This window comes from Manacus vitellinus, unplaced genomic scaffold (genome assembly GCF_001715985.3).
Source record: "Manacus vitellinus isolate BGI_N305 unplaced genomic scaffold, ASM171598v3 scaffold_21_pilon, whole genome shotgun sequence".
NCBI lineage: Eukaryota > Metazoa > Chordata > Aves > Passeriformes > Pipridae > Manacus > Manacus vitellinus.
Window position 1 is genome coordinate 1,153,047 of NW_021939546.1, and position 20,499 is coordinate 1,173,545.

General features: G+C 35.8%; 1 protein-coding gene across 8 annotated transcripts in view; it reads left to right on the top strand.

The window, feature by feature from the left end:
* Positions 1-20,499, top strand: part of ZNF644 (zinc finger protein 644) — a 74,074-nt gene that overhangs the window by 44,354 nt on the left and 9,221 nt on the right. For 3 of the 8 annotated variants that reach the window (XM_018072146.2, XM_018072144.2, XM_018072145.2), the window contains 3 exons: positions 9,795-9,867; positions 10,897-13,937; positions 14,100-14,705. In XM_018072146.2, the coding sequence (XP_017927635.1) occupies positions 10,928-13,937; positions 14,100-14,705 (3,616 nt within the window). In that variant the 5' untranslated portion in view covers positions 9,795-9,867; positions 10,897-10,927. Of the gene's footprint in view, positions 1-844; positions 1,041-8,826; positions 8,955-9,794; positions 9,895-10,896; positions 13,938-14,099; positions 14,706-14,897; positions 14,983-17,222; positions 17,346-20,499 lie in introns of those variants that run through there. The other 5 variants (XM_018072149.2, XM_018072147.2, XM_018072150.2 and 2 more) reach the window with 5 other exon arrangements.

Below are 20,499 nucleotides of genomic sequence, written 5' to 3' on the forward strand. Positions count from 1 at the left end.
TAGTAGAAGAAAGCTGATCTCTGAGGGGAAAGCCTATACTCTTGCATACCTAACAAGAGGACAGAAAAATGTGTAAAAGAATACATAGAAACAGTGTAATAATGTTAGATCAGTATTGTTATTGCTTAGAGGAGATCTTGAGGTTCTGACAGTTCTGTAAAAATGACAACTGAATAGTCAGTTAATCAATGAAAATATTACACTTTCCTAAGGCAAATATAAAAGGTATCATGTCCTGACTTTTGGAAATAAAGAAGTCTGTTGCTAGATAAAAACACACAGGTATGAGATAGGTTTTACAAGCAGTTAATGTACCTTATTGGGATAACTGTAGTATTTTTTCTTAAATTTTCTGATTACCAGACTGCATCTTCTGAGCTCCACAGGAGGACCTGTTTGTGTTAAATAAGGGGGGAAGTGAGGAAAAAATAAGCTTGGTCTCAGTGTGTTAACAGTACAATGGGCCACACTTCTGTGTAGCAGAAAAGGTAGCACAAGGTAGATGCTTGTGCTGAATTTCCCTGTGTGTCAAACGAAGTCATATTTTAAGCATTTTAATTATAGGTTATATACAGCATTCTGCACAGGATAGATTTTAGTATGTGGGATTTGTGTTTCTTTGGTTCAGACAGTAATCTCATATAATTTTAATATTGTTCATATTATCCGGGTAAAATGAAGTTGAGCTTTCTGCCATTAAATCACTTCTGGTGTTTTGTGGTGGTTTTATTTTTTTTATTAAAAAATTAAAGAAACAAACCTCAATTATTAGTGAGGTGATGCGAGCATTTCTTCTCACCTGTGTTTTTCTGGTCGTGTACAGTGTGTTATATAGGTTTGGGTCTTTTAAAAACTCTGATTTCATATGTTCATCAGCAAGCATTATAACTTTCTCCAAGTCAGCAGAATTTTTGTTCTTAATCTGTGGAGGTACAAGATGGTTCTTTTTGCCTTACCTGGTACTGCTGCTTAGAATCTTACTAGCTTTTTAATCCTTGATCACTGAAAGAACATAGAGGATGATGAGAGTCAGTTTGCTGGTAAGGATGAATGAGTATCACTAATGTAATTCGTTACTCTAAGGTTCTAAATTAAATTAGTAAAAGCAGAGTGTGTGTCTCGGGTGGTCTTTTTATAATTGGGAAAAACAACATGCTTTAGGAATTAAAAAAAAAAATCTTTCTTCATGAGCAGGAGACAGTCTTAAAATTTGTGATAACATTAAAACTGGTACAGCAAGTGGTTATCAGCCAAAAAAGCAAAAATGAGAAACTGCTATATATGTTTCAAGTCATGCTGGATAAAAAGAATGACAAATTTTTTTTAATATAACAGGAAATAAGGTCAGAATTGTTCCAAAGTTGAAAGACATGTTTTGTTCAAAGATCTGTCCCAATAAAATTGTTCTTAATGTTGCCTTTAAGAAAGTTGCACTGTAAATCCATTTATAGCATCATGTTTTTGTCATGCAAGTTTTCATCTGTGATCTGCTGGATTGACACTTCACAAGTAGTTCATGCAGGTAACTAACAATGTAGTTTAATTAACTTGAGAAATATTCCTGTAAAAATAGTCAAATATTCTAAAAATCAAATAATCTAAAAGTTCTAAAAATCCTTCCCAGTCTGGTTGAGATCTTTACCTCCTAACGAAAGCAGATTGAGTAGCTTATCCAGATAACAAGCTGCATCTTTATATCTTAAGATATGTATCTTTTGCATCAGTTTCTGAATTCACTTTTTCCTGAAATTCGGAGTTATGGTGGAAGTAAGACCTCTTTGGCCATGTAGTTGTAATCACTGGGGATTTGCATAGAGTTATGCAAAAAAACCTAAACACTAATAATTAGTTGGTTTATTGATATCTATTTGATTTGTATTGGAAGAAAGGGTTCTTTACCCAACTGCTCACAAAAGATGTCTGAACAGAAAGACTGAATTGTAGGAAAAACCTTTGTTTTAAATTGAAAATCAGTTTTAGATTTGGATATGAAAAATCTGTGGGTTCTGCTTTGATTAATTTTAAATGTCTTTATATTAGCACAGCATTGCTCATATTTGACAGCTACCAGTTCTATATGTGGGGAATAATTAGATTTGCATACAGAATTTCACTGCCACTTGGTGGCAGTACCTGGCTTCAAAAGGACTTGTTTCTGAGCAGATAAGGTGACTGATTCTGTAAAACTATAGGTTAAGGGGGAGTAGATTAGTTTTAAAATTTCTAGAAGTTAGTTCTGTGTTTTAGAAAAAAAAATACTTTTTATTTAGCCTACTGGAAGGATTTGCATTTATATGTCTCTATGGAAAATCTAGCTATCGTGTCTAATATGTAATTTAAAAGTATTGCTTGTGTTAATAGTATTCTCAGAAGATGTATTTAATGTTCCCCAGTTGAATTATTTTAGCATTTACTTCTAGCATTTTGCTTCGATTGAGTAGTTTAGTTCAAGTTATTTTAGAACATAAAATTTGCTTTATGGTAGTATTCTTTATAATATTGCATTCTGCAACGTTAAATGGAGGACTGCCAAAGCTGCTTTTTTGCCTTCTGAAATATTCTCTGCATTTTTACTTTTTTATTTATTCATATAAATTTTAGGAAAATATTCCCCAGTAGATTTTTCTGTCAACAAAGCTGGTAAAAGTCTGTGCCCTTACTCATAGTTGCTGTCTCTCAGTTGTGCCGATTCAGCAGTGTTTGGGTCCCAGCCTTTTAAACTGAATAATGAAATGGTTGATAAAGTGTGGAGGAAGGAACCTGGGGGGGAGTGGAGGAAGGCAGCAGTTATTTAAACTGGCTTTGCTGCAAAGAAAAGCATAATTCCAATGTATAGCGCTGTAATTTGACAGTATATGACTGGATGTTGAAACTTCTTTCTCTTCTTTGCAAGCCAAAATCTTCTGCAATGGTCAGCAGGTCTCTAATATTAGTATTATGCCCCATGTAAGGACTGTAGTAGTGAGACTAAAGTGTGGAAGAGTGCAGATACTTTCCTAAATATGGTCTCTTGTGAAATGTCTCACTTACTAGGACTGGAGATGTGACAGTTTTGCTAGTGGCGGTGGGTTCTATGAGGAGGAAATGTTTTTACTGAGGAGGAAATACTTTACTGTACGAAGAGCTGACACTGAGAAGGCAGGTGTCCTTAGGCCCCTCTGAGATGTGACACATCAGGGAGGCATCAGGGAGAATATGGTGACGTAGAAGAGGGATTCATCCTGTAAAGTCTAAAATTGTAGAAATACAAATAAAAAATGTGGTGGGACTTAAATACCGGGTTGATAAATTTGAGGGTGACAATAATACCTTAGTGGTAATATGATTTTATTTATTGAAAGAACTCTATAAAACATGATCACTGGAAGAGAGTTAGAAGGGAGAGGGACATCAAATTATAGTTTTGCTGTCAATATATTCTACAAAACTTGACATGGAGAGAATACACTTTTTCTGTATACCTAATAATTTTTGTGTAATTTTTTTAAACTGTCGGAATGATAAATTCAAAGTTAGTGGTTGGAAACTTTTTTAAATTAAAATACTCTTATGCCTATATAGATGATATTTTGAAATCGGAAAATTGTGGATAGTGTGAGCACACGGAGCACTCTAAAGCAGACTAAAGTAAGCAAGAATTGGGATACTGTGTGGCAGAGTGTACTAAAATAGAATCACAGAATAGTTGAGTTTGGAAGGGACCTGCAGCAATCTTGTCCAACCCTGTTGTCCAGCCTATTGAGGTCCATCTCAATGGCAGCACAACCTGCTGGTGTATCAGCCGTGGATCTGTCTTGTGTTTTCAGCAGCCTTGCTGAGGGTACCTTCTGCCCCATCACCCAGTTCATTAATGAAGATGCTGAACAGTGTGTGGGACTCGGTGCTTGACCCCAGGGTACTGCTTTAGTTCCTGGCCAACTACACTTTGTACCACTGATGGCAACCCTTAATTTTTTGGCAACTTGTTAAAGATGTCTAGCAACAAGGATTAGGAGCAGGACTTCTATTTATAGACTGTAATGAGAAAAAACTTTCTGGGTTTTTTTAATGTTGGTGGTTAGTAAAATTATTTGTTGTATCATCATGGCTAGGCTTCACGATAATTTGGGATTTGTTGTATGATGTCTAGATAAAAGCAATTTTTGGGACCATACTTGAAGCTTAAGAATACTTTTCACTGAAAAACACAGATAATGGTGATGAAAGAGATGAAAAGTGTTTTCTTAAACATTTAGTTTCTTTAGAGAGTAAAAATGTGTGAGCATGTGAGATGACATCAAGGAAGAGAATTTATGCATGTAAAAGTAAGAGAATGGTTTTGGAGAGAAATAGTATGTATTTTACAGAGCATTCTTCAGAGTATTTTTCATACTTCTGTGTCTCTTACTGGAATGCTGCTAGTTATTACCATGTGTGTCTGCATTTAGGACAATTCAGTATTTGATTGTAGTTCTCATCTTTAGTAGAAACTAATGGCAGTACAAGTCAAACTAGATCACGCTACTAAAAATCCAAACTAGAGAGCTGCAGGAACATGAACAGGATTGGGGAGTGCTGGGGGGAGTTATGGAAGCCTGTGGAGTTGCCACACAATGTGTGACTGTTCTTAAGTTACCAGATTCAACATCTTGGATTTTTTTGTTCTGGCTAGTCATCTTTTAGAAATACCTAGTTCATTTTGAAAAACATCTACCATTGAAACCATCTTAAACTCCTGCATGAGTGCTTGAAACTAGAAGAGTACATTTTTATAGTGATAGGTCTGATTCTTGTGACACTTAAATTGTATTGTCATTTATTTTTATTGATTTCAGTATTGAATTTTAGCATGATGCCCCCCATTGTGACAAACTGGTTTATTTTCCCAAGCAAATCAATATTAGAGGAGTAAGATGGTCGGTGGCAGTAATGGTATTCTCTTCTGTGATTTCTTATTGTCAGGTAGTCGTTCTGAAGTTGTGTTCAGTTCCTCTTCACATGTTAACATATCACTCTTAGACATCTTAGGCTAGAAATCAAGTTTCTGAAATTTTGACATTTTTAGGGAAATTTTTTACTTACTATTCTGACAGCTTTTGAAGATGTTATTTTATTAGGAACTAAGTTTCAGGAAAATTAACTTTCTAAAAACATGTTGTTCAGGTTTGATGTTCCCAGCCAAGATGGGCTGCTTTTGTAATATGGCTCCTCTATAATTCAGAGTTTCTCTTTGGTCAGTTTTTTCTGCAGATATGACAACTCAGTGACTTCAACAGTATAACAACAGTGGGTGGCAGTAACTTTGTATTTCTTTGTATTTATTTATTAGGCGTAAAACGTGTTGTATTAGTAATATTTCTTACAGCTTTAAAAATTTTTAATATGGCAGTCTAGTTAGCTGTGAGAGTTTTCCAGTGTGTGTGCTTTTATGTGAACTGCTGTGGATCTGAATTGTATTGAAGAGAACTAGTTTTCAGTGGAACTCCTCATGTTGTAGTTAGATTAATAACTATGTACTGTATGTAAAGTAGATGTTGAGGGGCAGCATTCACAGTGTTGTGCATATTAAACAAGCTGTCTCTTCACTGCAGAAGTTTAAAAAAACACAGAAGTGTTCAGGTGAATTTGTAGGTTTCAAAGCTAAGCGAGGCAGTCTACAGTTATTGTTTCTCCTGTGCAGAAGGGAGTGTATTTTCAACACCTTGATTTGCAAACACAGGTAGAAGCAGGAGGAAAGCAAGGTGAGTCACTGACTCGTCCTCCAGTTGTCAGGCTTTGTGATTCTGAAGGGTGGATCAGGATAGCTTTTTAAGAAGAAATAAACTGAAAAACGAGTAATAGGTCTAATGATCAAAGTCTTGCAATTTTATTGATTTGGGGTATTCTTATTGCTAGATAACACCCAAAGCTCTAGAGGTGTAAAATGTGTGCATTACTCTATGGAAGAGGCAAAAATATTGTGCAGCTCTCCTCTAAATAATTTGCACTTTTTTTTTTTCTCCAGATGTGGTTGGTTTGTGCTGATACACTACTAGTTCCTCTATTGCTCTGTACAAATCTTCATTTCCCAATGGTGCTTAAACATTTCACTTTTGGCAAAAGTTCTGTGCTTGATATTTACCATGATTAAGTTGCTAAGGCCACAGACTGCGTAATGGGGCAGAATGGAAGGAGATGCCTCTTTAGTCCTGTACCATAATGTACTTAACCTCTCTCTTGGTCTGCTGTTTGTTGCCTAAAAGTCTGAGACTTTGGTTCTATCATCTTTAATATAAGCTTTATTACAGGAACATTTGATAAAATGATAGGTTTTGTTAGTTTTCTATATTTACATAATGAAGTCTTGAAGAAAAATCTAATTGGGAACAGTGCAAACCTGAAGCACCTTTCCTATCTCTTGAATATTTGAATAATCCCTTGAGTGTCCTGGCTATTCACATATCTACTTAAAGAACTTGACTTATGAGGAGTTACTTAGCACAGGACAAGTATATTTTTGCCTTCATTACAGCACTGCTGAAAGACTAGTTTCTTTAACTAGGCTGATTAAATTAAATCCACTTAGGAGATGGCTTCTATGTTTTTGTGCTACTTAATAGTCGCTCTGTGCTTTTAGCTCATTGTCTCATATTTATGAATTTAGTGAGAAACTTCATATCAGAACACATAAAAGCACTTCATGCTTTTCAGAAACTCAGCCAAATTCTTCCATCTTAATATTTCAGCTCCAGTGTGCTTTCAAATCTGTTATAAACCCCTATAAAATAACATGAGGTTTGGAATAGAGACTGACAAATCTCTTGCCTACAACTGCTAGTAGGCAGCAGCATAGTATATGTAGCACTGGAGCATAAGCTTTAATGAACTGGCATTGTAGAATTGACCAAAGCAATGCTCTTAATTTTGTGTGTGACCCTCTTGCGTAGTAAAGGTTGTCGTTATGAAATAAGAACTTGGAAAGGTCATAAACCTACTGGTAATAAATACAATTAATAATGTACATAGAACAATGGAATTAAGTACATTCCTATCAAAAAGAATTATTAATGAACAGAAAGTGGACAACATAGATCTGATGACAGGAAGGTTGCATCTAATCTGAATTACTGAGTGACCTAGGAAGCTTGCTCAGAGGGATTACCAAATAATTATGTTAATATGCAATTATCACCTCATTTCTTCTGTAGTAACCTCAAGATGTAGTGTAGTAAGGGTGTTATAGCAAGTGCTGATAGTTTGCAAAAATACTGATGTTCAAGATTTTTAAGACAATAAGATTACCTTAAGGCATTTAAATTATGATCTGTCAGTTTGAAGATAGATATGACCTAATACTTTTTTAATGCTTAGGCTATCTGGCCACAGGCAGTCATATCTGCAGAACACATTATCGTTTTTAAAACTGATATTTTATGAAGAAAAACAATATTTTAAGTTATGTAAATTTTAATTACTTAAGTAGTAGTGGTGGAATGTGGCTTAGTTGGCTAAATAATTGTTTTGAATACAAAATAATTTCTATGTAATAAATAGTGTATCATGTAAACCAGGAACAACACTGTTAAGTGCACTACAGTCATTCAGGGCTTAACATAAATAATTGAATTTGGCCTAGCCTTTTAGATAGAGTGTTTCAAAGGTATGAGCGTGGGATTGTGTACACTTGTTTGTATAGGCTTTTTGAGAATCACTGTTTTTACATTTATGTATCTCCTAGGTATATTGCACTATATGCTTACATAAAAATTTCCTCAGCTCTGTAGTTGAGGTAGTACTTGGTAGAGAATATGATAAGCACTGTTTTCAGCAAATTTTAAGTTTTATCTCAATCTTTATTTTTTCAAATACACTAAGTATTAATTGTTGTATATTTTGACAGAATTAGTAATTTTGTATTCCGGATACAATAAAGAGACCATAATTTTAAAACTGTGATGGAAGCATACAAAAAATATTGCATAACCTTGCTTACGTCTTAGTTACAATGATTGATTTTTCTTTTTTTCCCTAGGGATGAGTTAGATGATAACATTTCCTCCAAAAACATGGCATTAGTTATACCTATCATTGTTACTGCATAAATTTTGATACATGGAGTAGATAATGTAACTGAAGTATTGCATCTTGGCTCAGTGTCATCACAAGACTCGAAATTACTTTAATTTAAAAATTTATCTTCTGTGTTTTCTCTAATGCCACACTGTTAAAGCTGTTAACTTTCTTCTTGTTGTACTGCACAAAAATTAGTGAACTGTAGCATCCTGATAGCTGGGAAAAAAATATGATAATTAGCAGGAAATTATTAAAATGTAACAGTGATATTATTGATAAGCGTTTCAGGCTTGATTCAAAGACTGAATCTGTAGGGACAGCTGTATTGCCATAGAAGACTTCTAGTCAGATCCATATGGAGTAGTTCACAATCTCCATAAATACACAGTATGGAAAGGAGTCTCTTACAGGATTGCATGGGGTAATGTTTTAGATACTGCTCATGATAACTCTGAGGAGAATCTCTGTTTAATGGTGGTCATAGGGCGTCCTAGCCACCTTTTTAACTTAAGCTTTACCACTAATATTTAGCATCAGTATGGTTTTGTCTTCATCATGTAAACCTGTGAGAAGTTTTCAGGAGCCATTCTGATAATGAGGATTGCGGTCTCCAACCAGCACAATATTCTCAGTTTGCCTCCCTGCTGTTCAGGGGGTACCAGTGAAGTTGCTTTAAATGGGAAGCGTCTGTTCTTCCTCTGAGCCCCTCACACCAGAACAGATGGGTGGAACTTGGAACATGGAAGGTTTTACCTCAGAGGTGGTAACAGTGAAGCCACTCATTAACACTGAATTTACCACTTCGTTAGCAACGTTGCTTCCTGTTGAGAAAAGCTAATACAGGCTCTCAGATTGACTGAGCACACTTTCGTCTACCTCTCCAATAATAAAACAAGGAAAACACACGTCTAAGAGGGAAAATGGTCCTACTCAATTTCTTACAAACTTTTTGTGAATGTTTTTATACTCTGCCTAATACTATATGAAGCCTACAATATTGAGTTGTCAAATTGTTGGAGCTGTTGTGCATCAGCTGTTGTGCATGTGTTGGAGGTTTCACTTCTTTTAATTGACTTTTGCATTACCGATTCTTAATGCATGTTTCTAGTGCCCATTTCTAACTTGTGTACGTGATGTAAAGACTCCTGCTGGGTGGTGCATTATCACCATTTTAGGGTGATAGCTTTGAATATGATCTTATTGGAAGTCGTTATTAGAGTGGAAAATGACCCATATCAAAACAGCAAAGAAATGCAAAAATCTAAGAAATGGGAAGATGAGAAACTGGGGTGTCTAGTAGAACATTTGCATAAAGGTGTGTTATAGATAAATAATACAACAAAATATTTCACACACTTTAAGCATTTATTATGCCTCTGACATGAGCATTGCTTTATTTTTCTAAATTGGCTAGTCCAAGTGATGGAGTAGCAAAGGAAATATTTTTTCGATGACTTATTTTTTTCATTGTATTTCTACTCCAAATAGAATGACTTTCATCTGCAAAAGTAAGTCATCTTACATTAGGGTTTGTTTTTTACAAACTTAAAGGGGGTTAAGTATTTGTTTTTTCCTTTTGTCGATTTGAAACAAAACAAGTACAATAACAAAGAATTTCCATGAGGCCGTAGCTAGCTTTGAATTGTGTGGAGAGCTATCATAATGTTGAATTGAAAAACTAAAAGAAATGCTGGACTTACTTTGGAGTGTGACATATAAAGATTAAAGTGGTTGTGTTTAACCAGGTTGTTTTCTCTCCTTAGGAAAAAAGGATGTCCAGAGTGGTCTTCCTTGATTTCGGTAAAGGACCATTGCAGGGAGCCATGGATATTAGTTGTGAGTTATAACATCTTAATTTAGAGAGTTAAGTAATGACTCCTTTTAACTGAGCTCTATTCAAAATGTTAATTAGTAACAGGAACTATGTGATGGCAGGAGTCAAATCCCCCAGAACATCAAAGCAAGTGGTACTCTTTAAGGATAAAATATGTGATTTCCGTAAAATGCAGATAGACGTTTCTTGCTCCTAGATGAATGTTTTAATGCCTTATGCTCACTGTGTTCTTAGGACCCATATGAGAGGCGAATGGCAGGGTAGACTGAAGTTTACATTCTTATTGGTCACACGCTGATTTTCATGTGTAGGCAACTCCTTTGTGCTCACTAAGCGTCGGGTAGATAATTTGGTGAAAGAATAAAAGTTACTTGTAGAAAAATAAAGCCTCCCATAGGGAATTTATGTGCAGTTGTTCTCTGTAGTAGTAGATACTGTTATTGCCATGCTCTGAAATCCTGTAATACCAAAGTAAACACCCCAGCAGACTTCCATGTAGCATCAGGTCAGTTGTATGCAAGTACTTTGAAAAAAGTGCTACCTTGAGAAACATAATTTTAGTTTCCTAGTTGCTAAAGGAAGTATGTTTAACAAAACAAACAAACAAACTAAAATTACTAGTAGATGACTGTGTAGCCTCTCCTCCTTACATGCTTTACTTCTAGAAAACAACTAAAGGTAAACTCTGTGGTTATGTACATGCAGAATGTATTCACAACTGTTTTGACAATCTAATTTTCTCTATCTTGTTTGCGTGTAGGTCTTCAGGCTTCTTTGAACTGGGATACTCGGCAGTGACTAGTTTGCTGTATGGTTATTAATATTGCATAGAAAAAATAGTATATTTTAACTGCTTCATTGATTAATTTTAAATGTCATGAATATCCTAAATAAAAAATACATTTTTAAGAAGTTCAAAACATCTTTTTAGATTACAGTGTGAGGAAGAGTGATCCTGAAAAGAACTGTAAATTAAAATTGCCATTTTTTATTTCTGTGATTACCTGATTCTTTTCTTGTTTGTTTTTTAGTATAAATATACTTAATGGACAGACCAGCAATATGGATGATTTAGAGATAAATACTGAAGTCTCTGGTGCTAAAGAAGAAGAAATCCTATGTGATGATAATTTCATATCTGAGGAAGAAGGTGGCATTCCTAAACCACAAGAGAGCGACACGTCATTTCAGAAGAACAACACATTGACTCTGCCTGAGGAGCTATCAAGGGACAGATCTGAAAAAGCCTTAAGTGGAGGCCAGGCTTCTCTATTTATACACACTGGTGCTCCTACTGTTTCTAGTGAAAACTTTATGTTGTCTAGAGGAACTGCTGTTAATGGACCAGTTTCACACTCCACCTCAACAAAGACTTCCATTATGAATAAAGGCAGTGTTTCATTAACCACTGGACAGCCTGGAGGTCATCACACAGATTCCTGCTCAACTTTGACAGTGGTTCATGATCTTCAGCTGCCTGCAAAGAGTACAACACAGAAATCAAATCAGCACCAAGTTTTATTTTTGTTACCTGATGTAGCACATGCTAAGAACCTGACTCATTCCATTAAAAATCTACCTACCTCTGCTTCAATTGGTTGTGATTCACAGAAAACAGTAGGAAATAGTGTAGACAGCACTTTAGTAGGCCAAGTAGAAGTTTGTGAGGATGATAAAAATTTACTATTAAAAGATGATTGTGTTGATACATTAACAGGCATTTCCTCAGGTACAGGTGGTTTTGGATCGGGATGTGATCCCAGCTGGGATCCACAAAAAGAGTTTATACAGTTTCTTATGACAAATGAAGAAACAATAGAGAAGTCTCCCATTCACTGTAAGGTAGGGCTAGAAAAAAAGCGAAAAAGGAAAATGGATGTTAGTAAAATAACGCGCTATACTGAAGACTGTTTTGATGATACCAGTTGTATTCCTAGTAAGTCAAAACTGTTAAATGTTGAATTCTTAGAGCAGAATGAGGAGCTACAAATAGTAGAACCACAGAAATACTCATTGAGTAAAGTAAAGCCTGAATCCACAGATGAAGAGCTGGAAACTGTTGATGCTATCCAGCAGCTCATTTATAGTCCCAGTAGTAATTGTGCAGAAGATACTTCTCCTGTTCACACTAGCACTTTTCTTTCCAATACTTTGAAAAACAAATGTGAACAGAATGATTCTGAATCACCATCTACTTTCAGTACTGATGAACCATCATTTTATCCCTGTACGAAGTGCAATGTGAATTTTAGAGAGAAGAAACATCTGCATAGGCATATGATGTACCATTTAGATGGGAACAGTCATTTCCGACATCTCAATGTCCCCAGGCCTTACGCATGTAGGGAATGCGGAAGGACATTTCGAGATCGTAATTCACTTCTTAAACATATGATAATTCACCAGGAAAGAAGGCAGAAACTGATGGAAGAAATTCGTGAGCTGAAAGAACTTCAGGATGAGGGTAGGAGTGCACGGTTACAATGCCCGCAGTGTGTATTTGGTACCAATTGTCCCAAAACGTTTGTGCAGCATGCAAAGACCCATGAAAAAGATAAAAGATATTACTGCTGTGAGGAATGCAATTTCATGGCTGTGACAGAAAATGAACTGGAATGCCATCGAGGGATTGCTCATGGGGCAGTAGTCAAATGTTCAATTATTGGTAGCGACATATCCCAGAGGAAAACCCAGAAAAAGGCATCCTTGAAAGATCCCTATTTAGGATCCTCAAGAAAGTCATCGACATATATGTGTAAGATGTGTCCATTTGCTACTTCAGCTAGAAGCATTTTGAAAAAACACATGGCATATTTGCATCCAGCATCATGCATTGATCCCTTTGGTAGCCATCTTAGACTACAGAAGAGAAAAGGCAGCATAATAGAAGAGTCTTTAGGTTTTGGTAGCAGGACAAAACAGTTGATCAGACATTCTTCTACTTTTCCAAAGAACTCAGCTTTAAAACAGGATGTAAAAAGATCATTTGGCTCTACTTCACAGTCCAGTAACTTCACAAAACTTCACAAGAGACCCTACAGGATACAGAAGGCTCGGAAAAGCGTTTCACAGTCATCTGTAAGTGTGTGCAATCTAAATTCTACAAACAAGAACTTTTTGATTAGAAATAGCATTGACCAAAAACGTAAATGTTTTCATCAAGCAGCAAAGCAGAAAGCTAGTGCCAAAAAAAGTGGTAATTATTTATATAGACACAGATATGAAAACTACAGGATGATTAAAAAATCTAATGACTCTTATCCTTTGCATTTAAAAAAGGAAGAGTCCAAATCTGTCAGTGCTTTACATTTATTTTCTTCATCAAGTAGTCCCCGTAATAATTGTTTTGTCATGGATTCAAATAGCCTTGATTGCAAAAGGGCAGAAGGCTGTAAAGATCGTAGGCATGTAGGTGTAAAAAGAGTGATTAAAGAATCCAAGAGGGAAGGCTCTGTTACAGATGATTTGGATTGCTATCCAGATTTTCTGCATAAAATGACTGTTGTTGTTTTACAGAAACTTAACTCTGCTGAAAAAAAAGACAGCTATGAAACGGAGGATGAAAGTTCATGGGATAATGTTGAACTATGTGATTACACTACACAGTCTGTGGAGGATGAATCTTACAGTGATATTAATCAGGAGCATGTAAACCTATTCCCCATATTCAAAGGTAAAATGGAAGATAATGAAGCTGGTGATAAATCTTCACTTGGTTATGAGCAGAATGATGGCTTTTATTTTGAGTATTATGAAGATGCTGAGGGTAGTAACTTCTTGCATGATTTGCATGATCCTCAGAATTTAGAAAATGTAGGATCAGCATTGCCAAAGCATAATTCAGTTTTCCACTGGACTGATTTGTCACTTGAAAAGAAGTCCTGCCCATACTGTCCAGCAACCTTTGAAACAGGTGTTGGCTTGTCCAATCATGTCAGAGGACATCTTCACAGAGCTGGACTAAGCTATGAAGCCCGACATGTTGTTTCACCAGAACAGATAGCAACAAGTGACAAAATGCAGCATTTTAAAAGAGCTGGAACGGGAACTCCTGTTAAACGTGTTAGAAAAGGTAAGATTTTTTTTATTATTTGGGTACAAAGTAAAGGGGACAAAGGGATTTATTGAGCACTATACAAGACTTGCTTTATCTTCTTGTAAAGCCTCTCATGATTTGTTGTCATGTTTAACTATATATAATTGTCAAAAAACATTATAATTATTTTCTTTGTAGCAATTGAAAAATCTGAAACTTCCTCTGAGCATACATGTCAGCTCTGTGGAGGCTGGTTCGATACTAAAATTGGATTGTCTAATCATGTGCGAGGACACCTGAAGAGGCTTGGCAAAACCAAGTGGGATGCACACAAGTCTCCGATCTGTGTTCTGAACGAGATGATGCAAAATGAAGAGAAGTATGAAAAAATCCTGAAGGCTTTGAACAGTCGCCGCATTATTCCCAGGCCGTTTGTTGCTCAGAAATTTGCATCAAATGATGACTTTTTATCTCAGAATGTTATACCTCTTGAAGCATACCATAATGGCCTAAAGACTGAAGATATATCTGTGTCTGCATCGGAGGAAGAAGGGCTGAGTTTCCTAAACGAATGTCATGAAACAAAAGCAGTACTACATGATGGCAAAAAAAATCAGTCACTTACACTGATAGAACTCCTGAAAAACAAGAGGTTAGGAGAAGAAAGGAATCCTGATATTTCCCCTCAAAAGATTCATAATCAAACTGCAAGAAAGAGGTTTGTTCAGAAATGTGTTCTTCCATTAAATGAAGACAGTCCATTGATGTATCAGCCACAAAAAATGGACTTGACTATGCAGTCAGGTAAGAAGGTGTTTCTTGACAACATTTCCAAAGAATCCTCTAATTCAGAGAAAATAACAAGTGCAAAGTGTTTTATTTGGAATTCTGTTCATTTAATTCTTGTTTCATTTCCAGAGGACACTTGACTGCGAGAGGTAGCACAGCAAATTTTTCTGACATGTTTTTCCTAAAGTGAAAAAACCCCTCAGCAGCACTGAGGGGTTTTTGCATGGAACATAGTTCCTGTTCTGCATATGACTGGGCATACAAATTCAAAGCGGACACAAAGTGAGCCTCAGTAAGGAAGAAGACACATCCTGCAGTAAACAAGTTGAAGTGTCCCTGCATATTTGGTGGACTAACAGTTCTGAAATGTTCGGGCTTGTAACCCTGTTTTCAGGCATTAAAGCAGCTGGTTTGGGAATTACTGCATTTAAATCCTTGAGATATGTGAAAGGCAGCATTTGCTCAAACTAACAGAACTGTTGATACCATTATAAATGCATAATATTGCAAATTGGTGAAGCACTGTCAACTAATTTTGATGGTTTTAGGCAAACATACTCTTACAACATAGATTAATTCTTGTTTGTTGCAAAATTGCGGCTGCTCTGAGAAACTCATGCTTGCTTAGGACCTGTCTATCCTGAGTGATGACCTGTGCTAGTTCAAGCTTTGTTGGAATACAGTTGTAGCCAGCAGGTTTCTAATGCACGGCCTCTGTCTGATAAGGACCTAGATTGTCCTCTGCTGAGGATTGTGCTAATGAAACAATTCTACAATCAAGTTCCTAGCTACTCTGTATACTAATAGAGCAGGCTTTTAGAGTGATGTTTTAACCTACTTGTCACATAAGAGTTATTTCTAGTCTTGGGGAACTCTTACAACATCCTTGCATTTACCTGTTTCTTGTTTGGACACCACCTTATAATGGTGCAGGATTCTTTAGATTGAGGAGCAGGATCTTATTTTTATACCCCTGACTTTTTTTTTGTTCTGTTGCTTTTCTTGTTATTACCCAGGTTAGTAAAACTGGCAGTGCCTAGTACTTTTTCACCTATATTCTTTTCTTCCTATAAACAAATAAAAACAACAATCTGATGTGCTCGGAAGTTCTTTTAGGGGACTACAAAAGTGTGGCAATCAATTTCTTAACAAAGGTGGCTTTCTAAAATGACATATTAGAAGTGGAACAGAGTTACATTTTATGTCTTCTGGACGTCTGTGGTTGTCCCTTAAGACAGGAGATTGCTTAATAAAGGAAGTGTATCTTTGACAGGCTTAATGATTTGAAAATGCTCAAGGAATAGCTTGCCAAACCTGACACTGTGTATTGCTTTCTGTTTAATGTTTGCTGCTCAATACTAGGTAGCACCTGTTTGGTGTGATGAACAACCAAATAAAAATAAACATATGCTTGCATAGTACTAACAGATACGAATGGGGCCCTGTAGTTTTCTGCGGCTGAGGTAACAGAATTTGACAACTAACGCACTGTGCCAGTTGAATAAGAAAATATTTAACCTGAAGTTGAAAATCTTTCATTTTTCCTAAAAAAGGCAAATATTTCTAATTCTGGTTTTAGTTTTTAAAAGGTTTTTACCAACCAGGTATTCTTCTTCTGCAACTTGCCTGAAAAACAGCATGTCTTCTGTGGCTGCTGGAGAATAGCATTCTTTCTTTCCTGCAAACAGAGGCTTTCCAGCTGAGTAGTTTTAGCTTTTTTATTTATTCTTCTAATAATTTATTAGTAGAGAACCTGAAATATTAGTTGACCAAAACAATATATCTGTGGTAAAATGAAGGGAGAAACATTATGGTGAAGTGAGCAGGGGATAAGTTACAATGGTTTCTTTGTCTGTAAGTGAGGACTTCAGTACTGTTTCACTGTTTTCCTGTGATAAATAGCATATTGCTTTGTTGATCGTTTATTTAGCACAAAGATTTTAGCAAAAACCTTCATTTACTTTCGTTATCAATTGCACATCTAAAGTAAGAACAGAAATGCACTGAACAAAACGTTTTGTCTAACAGCTGTTCAGTGGTGTGTTTTACCACCTTTTTCTCCGAGCCTTCAACAACAGACTAATTTTAGTGTGGAGCTCTTCAGTCTTATGGGTGAAACACTTTTAATTACCACTTTGTCAACTTGACTTTCCAAATTCTCTTTATTGGAAATGTTGAAAGCTCTGAAATTTTTCAACAGAATTGTGCTACTCAAATTGCAGGATTGTATTTTGGATTAGAGCTTCATAATGTGGAGATCTATAGGAACTTGGTAGTTGGTATTAAATGCAGAGTAGCGTGATGGGCTCAAGTTGCCTCCTTTCTGTTATTTTTCAAATAACGTGGTTTGGCTTAAAGCACCAGGTGGAAAACTAATAACGGTTAACATGGATCCTTCTAATATACTAAACAATTGCGTCAATGCAGTGAATATATTTTAAACCATCTTTATTGCAGAAAACTTTTTACAACGCTTTGAGAATTTCATTTTTTGAAGAGAGAACTGGATTATAGTTTTCTTTTGAATGATAGGTATGCCTGTGAAGCTTAGAACGTGTGTGCATTGCAATACGACGTTTACAAGTGCTGTTAGCCTGTCCAACCACTTACGCGCTTATGCACGAAAGAAGAGTGCTGGACTTTTGACTGGGACAGGTATGTTTTGTTACAGATGTAAAAGCAAGTCTGTCTATGATACATTTTCTTCATCAGACTGGACAAAAGCATATGTTAATTCAAAATAATTTTGAAGCTTCTGCTGGTAAACAATTTATTTGCCATAAAACTTCAGCAACTTGTAAGAAAAGATATGTTGCTGTTGTCCACTCTCATGTCTGATTTTCATTCTTACTCTTTGATTTTGGATCCAACATCTAAGGTATGTAAGCAAAACTAAGAGATGGTTGCTTAAATTCGTTCTCCTACAATATCACAACTTTCAAACCAGATAATTGGCCTTCTAATGAAGTGTTTAAAAGTATCTCAAAAATGAGAGCGGGGAAAAAAAAGACAACAAAACAACAAGTAATTTTTACAGTCTAGTACATATAGTTATGAAGAATACTGTAGTAAAATAGGAAAAGCAAGTAATTTTACACTTAGTATATTTTTAACAACATACCGTATGTAGTTGGTTTCATTTCTTGTTGGGCTCACAACCCAAAAACTACCTGCTCTGACATTGTTTAGTACAGCATTTGGCACTGCTATTAATGTTTTTAATTAAAACACACTTCCTTTTGAAATTCATCTAATATTCCATATTTTTATTTGTTTCCAGAGGCCTGCAGCTTGCTTGGCTGTAGGAAATTTCTGAGTTTACTTGGATTATTGCTGAGATTAGTGGGACTTCACAACAGCAAACTGGGGAGTAGAGATGCAATATAGTGAGGAAATTTGGCAGATATGAAGTCTGGAATATTCTGTAATTAAGAAGGGCAGCCATCACTTTTCTGTGTTAACAAGCACAGACTTTTACATAATGCACTTAGAAAATGCATAATCCTTTTTTTATTTGCAAATGTAATTCATTATGCTAAGAATGACAAACTGATTTGCAGGCTTTCTCTGCAGAAGGCTAAAAGAAATATTTTTACAAAATGGGCCTGTGGCTGCCAGGTCTTATGTTACACTACATTAATGCTATAACAAAGCAGATTTAGAAGGAGTCAGCAGATGCAATAATGTCTAATGCGTAGGAGAATATGTCTTTAGTCAGTGATTCTGAAAATTTTCATATTTATTCAGTAGAAAGGTGATGGTAGTGGACTTCATTTACCACTGCTTTGATTTGATACTAGCCCTGTGGTAAGTTATGTTTCTTACAGGCCTACTGGTGAAGTATTTTTCAATAGCTATACTATTTAAATTGCACATTGGCAACTTAATAATTCAATGAAAGAGCCACAGTGGCAGACAGGATAGTACACAGAGATTGAATCCTGGACTAGCTGTTTGAATCCTGCCCAGCTTCCCTTCTGCTAAATGGGAAGAGTGAAGCAAGCTTGTTAAGGTGCTTTCAGGGATTTTTGTTTGTTTTCTTTAAGAAGTGTATTTTGCTAGTGAAGTATTTACCTTCTCATCAGAACAGTTGGCACATTTTTTAAAAGAACTGAAAGAAAATTCAAGTCTTTTATCATTGGACCTAGAATTTGGTTTAAAATTAGTTTAGAAAAAAAATGAGGTTAGAAACAAAGCTTCGATAAAAGGTTAGAAACAAAACTTTGAAAAGAAAATCTTTTGATCTCAGAAGCTGGAGCTAAGCCAGATAAATGGCCTGTACCATGGATAAAGGCCTTTTGCTGAAACCATTGACTTAAAGAGTCAATGTTGAGTTCTAGCTGTAACATGCAACCAATGTATATTTATATTAACTTAGTCATTATACTGCTGTAACTCTGCGAAGTTTGTAAACTTTGCGCCCTGACTTTTCATTCAAGCAAGCTCAACGCAAGGCTTGTAGACTAGAAAACATACTTGTAAACAGTGGTTTTATTTGATATTCCACTTTATAACGCAAGACAATTATTTAAATGCAATTATTTTAATGCAATTCCACTTTATAACGCAAGACAATTATTTTAACACACTAGTTTTAAACTTTGCTATGAGTGTTGTTTTTGGGGAGATCTCAGGTTTTATTATTAAAAAATGGTTGCAGTTGAGAGCAATTTCAAGATGTCTTCAGTTTGGCCTCAGCCACAGCTGAATTTTCAGTGGCCTTCAGCCGTTGTATGGAGACAATGAGGATATGTTTATACAGGTTCTTTCCTCTGTTTTCATGGAACCTTTCTTAGATCTTCTAAAGTAAACGTAACTACCAAAAAGAAACCATAGCGGTTGATTATTTTTCTCAATATCTTCCTGTAATTAAATAATCGTGTGTAAACATGAATGCTGTAATTCTTTTATTTGACAATTATTAGGAGAATTATCAAGGCATTACTGTTTAGTAAGAGAAATACAGTAATCTCTGTATGCCACCAATGAGACCTCTCCTAGTGCTACAGTAGCTTACATATTAGTCTTCTCAGTTTTTCGATTTGTTTGCACGTGGTTTTGATATTGACTGTTATCATATTGCTTTTCTAGCAGATGCCCTACTTCTTCAGAGTCAGTAATTTGATTATATTTAGTTAAATCTTACTCTTTTTTTTTCAAATGCAACTTGACAGTTTTAGCAGTATAGTAGACATAGTTACACATAATGGTAGCTTCGGAGAATGGACTCAAGAAAAACATCCTAGAAGTGAAAGTTACTAAGCTGTTGGCTGTTTGAGGTTAGTCTTTATTATATCTTACTTGTGCCTGTAGGTATGCATTATAGATCCAATGTATAGCAAATACCTGTCTAGGTTCACTTAATAGTTGCTTTTGTATTATTGCTTGCGTAATCATCTTCAGATGACTGACTGGAACTTTTTTTTGTTATTCAGTCCAACTTCAAACAATATAATTATTTAATTGCTCATCTTGAGTAGATGCCAATTTCCTTTTAATACACATTTTGATGAATAGCAGCAACACATTGGTGTTTCTCAGAGCATGTGGCAGACTTGCTTCTTTTTCTGATTATCTTGAGAGTGTTGGACTGACCTACACAAAATCTTCAAAATGCATCTCACTCTTCTTGGTTATAGTTGTATGTTCAGCTTCCTTTCTTTTCTTCTCTCTAGGCCCCTCTTCCTCCCCCTGCCCCACTCTCCCCAAGTCTCTTACACTCTGGCTTTTTACATCTTCTCTTTGTTGACTCTTTTCACACACTCAGTCTCTTCATACCGGCTGTCATCTTCTGGGAATCACCACTTTA